Source organism: Cariama cristata, unplaced genomic scaffold (genome assembly GCF_000690535.1).
Source record: "Cariama cristata isolate BGI_N322 unplaced genomic scaffold, ASM69053v1 scaffold16781, whole genome shotgun sequence".
Taxonomy (NCBI): Eukaryota; Metazoa; Chordata; class Aves; order Cariamiformes; family Cariamidae; genus Cariama; species Cariama cristata.
The window spans coordinates 51,185-60,571 of record NW_009597704.1 but is presented as its reverse complement, the minus strand read 5'-3'; the positions used below and the strand labels follow the sequence as shown (position 1 = coordinate 60,571).

At 54.1% G+C, this 9,387-nt stretch overlaps 1 protein-coding gene across 1 annotated transcript in view; it reads left to right on the top strand.

Annotated features, from left to right (window-relative positions):
• Positions 1–9,387, top strand: part of NBL1 (neuroblastoma 1, DAN family BMP antagonist) — a 12,144-nt gene extending 2,757 nt beyond the window's left edge. Inside the window, exons 2-4 of the mRNA XM_009709017.1 lie at positions 7,362–7,556; positions 7,832–7,943; positions 8,794–9,387. Coding sequence (XP_009707319.1) covers positions 7,362–7,556; positions 7,832–7,943; positions 8,794–9,048 — 562 coding nt within the window. The 3' untranslated portion in view covers positions 9,049–9,387. The remainder of the gene's footprint in view (positions 1–7,361; positions 7,557–7,831; positions 7,944–8,793) is intronic.

Below are 9,387 nucleotides of genomic sequence, written 5' to 3'. Positions count from 1 at the left end.
TCTTTCCCTCTCTTGCTCCAGCAGCTGGGAACCTGATCCCGCAAAGCGCAACCCCGCTGCGTAGGACAGGGCTTGATTTTTTATGCAAGTTTGGTAATGAATGACCGAGCGAGCCGAAAGCCAGCGCGGTTGGCATTTGAGACAACTCCCATCTCTGACTGCAGGATGGCCTTACGCGGCGTGTGTGCTGCGTTAAAAAAATCATAATCCTGGTGGCCACTATGTACTAGAACTGGTTTTATCTGGTTCCAGTTATGCTTGTTTTGAGTAAGATGAGCGGTGCCAGATTCTGATCTCATTTGCACCAGTGGAGTCATTCGGAGGAGCCGGTCCCAGTTTACCTCACTCTAAGTGAAAGCAGAACTGGCCCTGCTGGGAGAAGCGCTCCCGGGGGAAATTGCCGCAAATCAAACATGGGTAAACGCGAACGACTCCTGGGACCCTTCCCAGAGGCCGTGCGGATTTTACCGCCGGCCCCGTGAAAACTGTTTTCACCGAAAAAGGAGGAGGGGAGAGCCTGTGGCTTCAGTTGCAAGGGGAAACGGTGTGATGGTGCGCTGCGGGGCGAGCCGGGTGCTGCCGTGGGCGAGGGATAGCGGTCAGGCTCTGGAGGAGCAATGCTGTGGTGGGGGGAAAAGTCGGCCCCGTTCCACGCTGGGTGGGAAACTGCTGCTTGCAGGGGTCAGGGACGGCTTTGGAGAGAGCAGCCCAGCCGGAGGGCAGCAGTCTGTTAGTGCACAGGATTTTCCAAGAGTTTTGGATCCACGGTCCGTATTTGGACAGCTATCGTCGTCCTGCGTGGCCAAGGCTCCAGCCGATCGCCTCAGCCCCGGCCAGGCTGAGGGTGCTGCCGGTGCCGGTGGCTCTGCCTGCTCGCTCCGCGGCAGCGGCTGTGTGGGAAACACCAGCTCCAGGGGAGAGGCGGGAGGGAGTCGAGCCTTGTTCAGGTCCAGACACGCGAGCAGGGCCTCTGGCTGAAATGCTGCTAACAGCTGTGTTTGAAAGTGCCTATTTCTCATATTATCTGCGATGCGCTCGGGTACGACCTACCGCTGGGGACCGATCTAGCCAAAACATGGGGCAGAGTGGTCCTTCCTCGCATGGGGTCTCAGACAGAGCCCGTACGCTCTCCCTTTCCCCAATTTGCTGAGGCACCCCAGCCCCGCTGCTCCCCAAAGCTGCCGGAGCGGAGTACCAGGCTTGTTTTCCAGGTCCCCAGCACAGCTGATCCTTGCTCCCATCCCGCTTGTCCCCCTGCTCGTAGGGGCTGCAGAGCCCCCCGTTTCGAGCAGGTGCTTGAAGAAGAGAGGGAGCGGAGGGCAGTGTGAGGCCAGGATATATTCCTGTGCCCTGGGTCGGTGCATTTGCCTGGCCGTGGTTGTTCTTAGTGCTGAAGAAATTGAGCAATTGAAATAAATTACCAGAAACCGTTTATGTTACTCTTGCCTCCTCCACAGGCCATTAGTGTGTCCCTTTTGCAGCAGAGCTCCTTGAGGACCCCATTCTGAGCCTATCTAAGTCCATGGGTAGCTTTCCAATGACTTTTGTAGGTAAAGGAGCTTGGATTTTTGTTTTCCAGCTGCAAAATTGAGTTTCTGGAGTGCTCAGTGCATGGTCGAGAAGCCAGATTTAAACTCCCAGTGTACCAAAGTCTTTTGAAATTCTGGCCAAAGTAGGGAGGGGAGAGGGCTTTAAAAATGCTGCACTGCTTTTCTCTATTTCTGCTTTATTTCTCTGAATCACCCGACCGTGCTTGAGTGGAAATTAATATGTTATGGAAAGGGAACCTCTAACATCTCCGGCTTTTGAAAGGAGCAGAGACAGCCAGGTCCACAGTGAGAAAGGACGCAGCTTTTGCTCCATTATCAAAAAGTTTTTAGGATTGATTCTTGTGCATGTTAAATATCAAACCTCTTCCTAGGGTAGTTCCCTTTTTAGTTATTTTGTTATTTCTTCCCAGATTTTGCAGCTCAGCGCAGCAAGACTGAAGCTCTCAGCTCAGAAGAGACTTCTGTGTTCAGTTAAGCGCTCATCTGTCTTGCTGTCCTGAAGAATTACCTCTAGCCGTTTTCGGTGCATAGTTCTCTTCCCTCTCCCCTGGCGATATTGTCACGACATCGATCAGATTAATTTGGGCTATTGCAGGCACAACAGTAGAGTCCCCCAAAGAACGCTGGACTTTGTGTTTTTTGCAAAGTTTTAGCTAAATGCGAATTTCAAAAAAGGGGGAAGTATTAAACAAGGACAAGTATTGAATAAAATCAAATGTTTTGATTTTTTTTTTCCAGTACACAGTGAGTGTTCGGGTTTTCACAGTTTAGATTTGAACTTTTCCTGCTAATAATGCTGGCTTATAATATTTTTTGTTCCATGTAAGCGAATGTTATTTGAGTCGAGATTCCTAAGAGGCAATTCCCTGCAGTATTCAGAAGTTACTGTATAGACAAAATCCTGTGTCTGAGGAGAGCCATGCCCTGGATCTTTCTGGCACAGATACATGTTTCCTTCTATTTGCCACCAAATCAGACATTTTTTGCTTGGCTTTGCTTCCTTTTAGGCACCTAAATAATCGGCTGCCTTTTAGCGTTTACAGCCACCTGCAACGAGATTGCTCCTGGCCACCTCCATGCAGAGGAGTGATCCCACCCGAGTCCTTGGGGAGCTTTTTCTTCTCCAGGCAGCAACCACCCCTGCAGCACCATGTCCTTGTGTGACTCCCACACCGATGTCCCGGCCTGACTCCCACCTGCCCCGCGTTTCCCCCGAGCACCTTCCCATCAAGGAACGTGCACCGCATCGTGTGGGGCAAGGGCTGTTGGCAGCCGTCGCTCTCCTCCTGCCCCGGGCAGCCTCTTCCCTCGAAGGAAGCCTGGCACTCCAAAGACCTCCCCGTGCTTTTCCGCTCTCTCTGCACCCATCAGCTCACTCGGCGTACGGTGCTCCTCTGTCTCTGGCAGGGAAACTGAGGCACAGAGCAGTGCACTCAGCAGTGCATCTTTGGGGCCTCCTCTTCTCTCGGCAGCGCCGTGCAGCAGCTTTTCTCATCAAAACGGCACAAATATCTAGTTGAACACAAAGGCAGGACCCGGTACTGCTGTGATTCATGGCGAACACCAACTTGGGGTTGCTCTTGGCAGGTTTGTGGGGGGTAGCCTTGGGGCCCGGCGCGTGGCTCCGTGGGGCAGGACAGCTGTGTGTCCAGGGAAGCAGGAGAGGGAGGTGGAGGTCCCAGCTCTGGTCCAGACCAGGAGCTGAAACCTTCACCTTGTCCACCTCTGCTGAGATCTCCTGCATCTCACACAGGGACTTGAATCACTGAGTTAGGCACTGAGGTAAGGCCGTTTCCCGGCTTCGTACCTCGTTTTCCTTAGCTGCAGCGTGGAGCTAACACTATTTCTGTGCTGTATTCACAGGCCTTGAGCCTTGGCTAAGCAATGTTTATAAAGCTTAGGGGTTTCTTGTCTCTCAGAACCTGGGATGCTGCGTGTGTGGCCACGAGCACAATATACCTGTGTCTGTGGTTTTACGTATTTGGCAAAATTGCAAGATCCTGGATAAGAAAAATACCTATAAATATATTAAACTACTCATGAAATGTTCCCCATGTCCACCTGCAGGCTTGTCTTGTATTCTGGTGTAAACTTCCCACTGGAAAAAGAGGGTAAAACTGATTAGATCTTTTTTATTTTCCTCCAGAAGTGTTTGGTTTCCAAATGGCTGGGAACAGCTGTGGGCTGGACGGTGGGAACGTGGCCTCCGAGGTAATTCCCGTGATTGTCCTCCAGCCGATGTAACGATGTACATTTTCCCAGCTGCTTCCAGGCGTTGGCAGGGACCGTCCTGCTTTGCAGGACTCCTGAGAGTCCCCGGGACTGCCAGGATGGGAGGAAGGAGCTCTTCTAGGTGACACGAAACATTTGAGTGTGCTACCACCAGATCTCAAAACCCGGCTCGTGGGAGGCTGAGCCGTCGGCAGGACTTCTGCCAGGCTCGAAGGGATGCTGAGGCGGTACAGCTGAGACCCACCGGCCTTGGACATTTTGCCCCTCAGCTCCTTGGGCATGGGGACAGACTGGAAAAGGGCTCCGGGGCTGCTCACCACAAGGCTGCAGCTGTGCCTGCGCTGAGAAGTTGTTTGTCTCCGAAGTCCGGGATGTGCCAGGCTCAAGGGCTGAGTCATTTGATTTCTCAAATGCGTGCTGAAGGGATGGCGGAGGAAGCTGCCATGTGGTTCCCTGCAGAGGGAGGTGGAGGGGGGGAGACCCTCACGGGCTGATGGCTCTGCCGGAACTGAGCCGAACTTTCTGCTTGAAAAGCTTTGACTAGCAGGAAAAAAATGTGCCCCGGTGCGGAGAAGAGAAAGAAGCCCCTGTGTGCAGGGAAGTGCTCGCTCCCGCCGGCAGGCCAGGGCCGGGGTCAGCGCCGGGGAGCACACACTTGTTCCTTCAGGGGCTGCAACGTGTAATTTAGCTTGTCACGGAGGAATGTGCTCAATGCCTTTATTTAATCGGGAGTTTGCAAACCTGCTTGGGTGCCTTGTCTTCCTTTTTCCCTTCCCTTCCCAGCCGGGGAGGGGGGAGAAGGAACACGGTGCTTTTGTCTCCGACCCTGTGGCTGCTGTCAGATGAATGGTTTTAGTGGCAGCTCTGTTCGCATGACTGGTTTGAACTATGCCAGCGAACACGCCGCGGTTGCGAGCAGGCAGTTTCCAGCCCCAGCTCCCTCCCAAACTCAGCTGCATCAGATGTTTTCCTAGGCACTGGCATAAACCTTGTTACTTACTAGAAATGTGGCCCTGCGGGTTCCAGGGCATTCTTGGGAGAAGGAAAAAACCGTGTGGATGTGGCCCGTTCGAGGCCACAGTTTAAAATCAGCGGGGGATAGCAGTGCTCAGCGCCCGAGTGCCCTGGAGGATGGGGCAGAGTTGTGGTTGTCGGGCTCCGCAGAGGTACCCGGTTCCCCTGCTCGCCAGCTGCCCCTCTCCACACCGGACCAGCGGCCGTGCTGCTGGGGGCCCTGGTTATGAAGACATCCCTGCTCAGGAAAGAAGAGGGCTTAAGCATATGTTTAAGTGCTTTCCTGAATCCAGGCCAGGTCCTGTGCTTTAGCAGAGCACAACCTCAGGCATCTTCCTCTCGGTGTCGGAGGGAGACGGGACCCCAGGTGCTTGGAGATGATCCTTCATGCCTCTGGGTCTGCTCTGACCAGCGCTGCAGAAACACCTCTCTGGTGAACACCTCCCTCCAGGAAAAAAAAAGGTCCCAGGGGAGCAGGACTGTCAGCGCAGACAGAAACGTTTGCCTCTCTGCTGCAGTAGAGGTGCACAGAAACCTGGAAAACAAACCCAGCCACCACCTTTCTTTGGAAAGAAGGAAATTACTCTGTAATCGGGCATGTGGAAGTGAACTTGTGTGCTGACTCCAGAGGAATTTCGGCTGTTCCCCGGGGGGTTGTGATTGCTGTTTGGGTCACATCCCAGCTCTGATCTTCGACTTGCCTTTGGGAGCGGGATTCCTCAGCCCAGAGCTCCTGGCATTTGAGGAATGAGTGATGCTCGTTTCAGAAAACCAGGCAAACCATGCGTGTGTGTGTGTGTGTGTGTGTGTGCAGCTTAGCCGTGTTCTTAGCAGAAATTGCAGAATTCCCCCACTGAGATGGAAAAAAATTTCAGGGAGCAGAAGTAAAACCGTAAGAGTTGTCTTCAGGACAAAGGTATTTAACCACACATCTCTCATTAATGGCAGTGCAAGTTCAGGGCCTAAACCCCTCTGCTTATCTCAAACCAAGACCTGCAAACCCTGCTTTGTGCAGGTATTCTCACCAGGACCCGTGGGATTCACATGAGCAAGTGCTGGGAGGATTAGGAATCCAGGGCTATAAAGGTGTTGCTGCTTTACACCATTATGGTTCCTGTATCACCAGGAAATAAGAAAATGTAGCAGAGACCCCGCCTGATTCCTCCGGAGATCCCGGGGCCGGGGAATGAGGATGCCCTTCTTTGGCTGCCTTGGGATGGAGGATGGGGAAGCATCTCTCTCTTGTCCCTCTCTTGGTTCAGATCCAGGAGGTTGGGCTCAGTGGAGGGGTAACAGGGCAAACCCCTCTGCCCCATGATGGCCTTAAAATACCTGAGCTGGAGCTGGGAGAGGTGCTTGGTGGGCCGTCTCAGTCGTTTAGATAAACGTGGTGGTCCTCCCGCCGAGGATGTGTTGGTGAAGACCACGCAGACAGACTGAACGCCCGGCTGGGAGCCCCCGCCGCAGAGCTGCCTCTGACACCCGTGTCAGAGAAACGGCATTTTTCCTCTCCTTCCCCGGCGAGCGTTAGAGGGCTGGGCCCACAAGCCATGGGAATCAACAGGAGTCTTTCCAGTGTGGGCTTTGGATCTTTGTCTGGATAAATAAACAGAAGGAAATAACAAATAACATGGTTCTAACAAATATTTTAGAAAGTATAAATGTCTGCCTTTCACTGCGACTCCATCCAAACTCCACAAAGGAAAAAATTTCCTTATTTCTACGCTGCTTTTCCATCTGCCTTTCCCCAGTGATTGGGAGTGTTAATGCCGGCACCTTGGCTGGAGAGCAGAGCTGGCCGCAAGGAAACGCTGCGTGGGGGTGGTCCGTAACCTTCTCGGCCCACCGCCTTTGCGAGCGAGGTTTGTGCTTGCTATGAAAAGGACCCCCCTTTGTCTGCAGACCGAGTTCCCCTCCTCAGAGTCACCGTTTGCTGAATTTGAGTGGCTCTGTAAAAATCAAGGCTGTATCGGTCTTTTCTGCGGGTTTGAGGAGTGAGGTTTGCACATCTCCCTGCTTGCTGCTGCCTTGCAGCGACACCTGCCGCGAGCTTCTCGGGGGAGAGCGCCTTCTCCTTCCCAGGAAAACGGTCCCTGTTCTCTGGGAAGCCTGGCAGCAAGGCCACCTTTGGCTCTTTAAGGTGGGAGAAAAGGAAGGGAGGAAGTCTGCTCCTTCCACAAATAAAAACATTTCTGCTGTCCGTGACTTCTCCGACCTGGCTCGGCCCGTGGCGGTGATGCTTTTGTTTTGCAAGCTTCTCCCGGCCAAGTTTTGGGTGGGAAATGATGAAAAGCTTGCTGTTGCTCCTGGCACAAAGCTTGGGAGAAGTAGTGCAGGTATCTGCCTGCCCCAGAGCTTGTTTTGAAGAGGGCAGAGGCAGAGCGTGTCCCACTCCCCGGGCAGTGGTTTTGGGGAGCCTTCCTGGCCACAGCAGTGGCTGTGGAGGGAGACGTGAGCACCGACAGACGGGGAGGACGTACCTGTGCTTGTCGCAGCCCTGGGGTTGGAGAAATGGGCCGGCTTGCCTGTTTTCTTTCCTGCTAACGCCTTGCTCTCTGTCTGCAGTTGTAGGATTTTGGCAGAGCTGGCCATGATGTTATGGTTCGTGGTTGGTGCCCTCTTCCCAGCGCTGCTCCTGGCCGCACCACCCCCCATAAACAAGCTCGCCCTCTTCCCGGACAAGAGCGCTTGGTGTGAGGCAAAGAACATCACCCAGATCGTGGGGCACAGCGGCTGCGAGTCCAAGTCCATCCAGAACAGGTACGGATCCACCCTCAGTGCGGAGCTGGATGCAGCTGATTTCCATTTGCTGATGACACTGGAGAGTGGCTTTGGGGACTGTCACTCGCACAAGAAGCCAGGCACAATGTCCTGCCTCTGCCTGTCTCAGTGGAAGGTCAAATCTCCTTAGAATCATAGAATAGGATCATAGAATCATTATGGTTGGAAGAGACCTCAAAGATCATCAAGGTCTGCCTTTGTTGGGGAGAGCAGGCACCTCCCCTGAGCCCTCATCCCGCCTGTTGTCTTTGCAGGGCCTGTCTGGGACAGTGTTTCAGCTACAGCGTCCCAAACACCTTCCCTCAGTCCACAGAGTCCCTGGTTCACTGCGACTCCTGCATGCCAGCCCAATCCATGTGGGAAATCGTGAGTATCCCTGCCTGCTCCATGGTTCTTTCCGCGGGGCCTCACTCAGGGGCTCTCAGCTCTGCTCTACCAGCACTTTAGGGCCAGTCGTTCTCCTCCCCTGAGCTTTTCCCACTCGTAGTTTCCATCCAGGGTCTCTCGCAGTGACTGTACCCTGTCTGGAGATGCCTGGGTGGAAGAGGCTGCTGGAAGCAACGTGACTGCTGTGATGAATGATACATTTATCACTCTGTTTGCAGAAGCATCCCCTGTCAGTCCCTGCATTATTCATCTCTGTGCTCATCCCGCGTGCCCGTTCTCTCCACCGCTCCTTTTGTCGCCTCCTCCCCCTTGGGAGTTTTTGCCATCTTTGGTGTCCAGACGTGCTTCCCACAGCCCGTCTGCCAGGCACCCTCAGACCTCATGGTTTCATGCCACCCTTGATCCTGGCAGAATCATAAACCCTGAGCCATAAATTCGAGGCAAGCCTGAGTCCAGCTCTCTGCTTTGCTTTCAACTCAGACATTTGGGCAGATGGTTTAGTCCAAACTGTCTGAGATGCCCAGCAATGTGGCTTGTGGGTGACCTTTGCAGTTACCGCTGGTATTTGTGTGCCAGTAGTGCCTGGGAGCAGCGTCCCGCTTGAGTCGGTGCATTTTCCCTGTGTCTCTGCAGCTTGTGACCTTGCGAGACATTCCCAGAGAACTCTTGCCTTGCAGACTGACTGCGGAGGTTTGTTTATATGGATGGCAAATCATCGCTTCTGGCTTAAAATACCCCAAGTCTGCAGATCAGACCTCCTGCAACAGGTTGGCCATCCGGGCGTTGAGCCCACATGCTCAACTTGCTGTGTCCTCGTCCCTCTACCCAGGTGACACTGGACTGTCCAGGCAACGACGAGATCCCCAGGGTTGACAAACTGGTGGAGAAGATACTTCACTGTAGCTGCCAGGCTTGCGGGAAGGAGCCGAGCCACGAGGGAGCCCTGTTCAACGTCTACCTGAACGCGGAGGAGAACATGCCCGCTGAAGGTCCCGGCCCCCATCACTATGCCCACCATCAACAGGAGGTGGAAGAACCTCCTGCCTCCAGCCACCACCACCACGAGGAGGAGGGCGACGAGTGACCTGGCCCTTTTGCGGACTGTCCTTGCAGCCGACGGCGCGGGCAGGGGGTGTGTGCGAGGGAGAGGGCCGGGGTTTGGGGAGGGAGGGGGGCGGTGGAGTCTTTCCTGTCTAATAGCTACCCTCACGCTTTGCTCTCCACGACACCCCGGGGCTGGAGGAACGTTTTGAGGCGCAAGCAGGGGCGGACGTGGGGCTGGAGCTGCAGGGCGAGAGAGGAGGGCTCGGCGTTTTCTGATGCAAAACTACTTGCACATAATAGTAATAATATATTGAGAGGAGCGGGAACCGGGACGAGGGGGTTTTGGCTGCGAGCAAGAGCTGAGCTGGGCTTCCCAGGG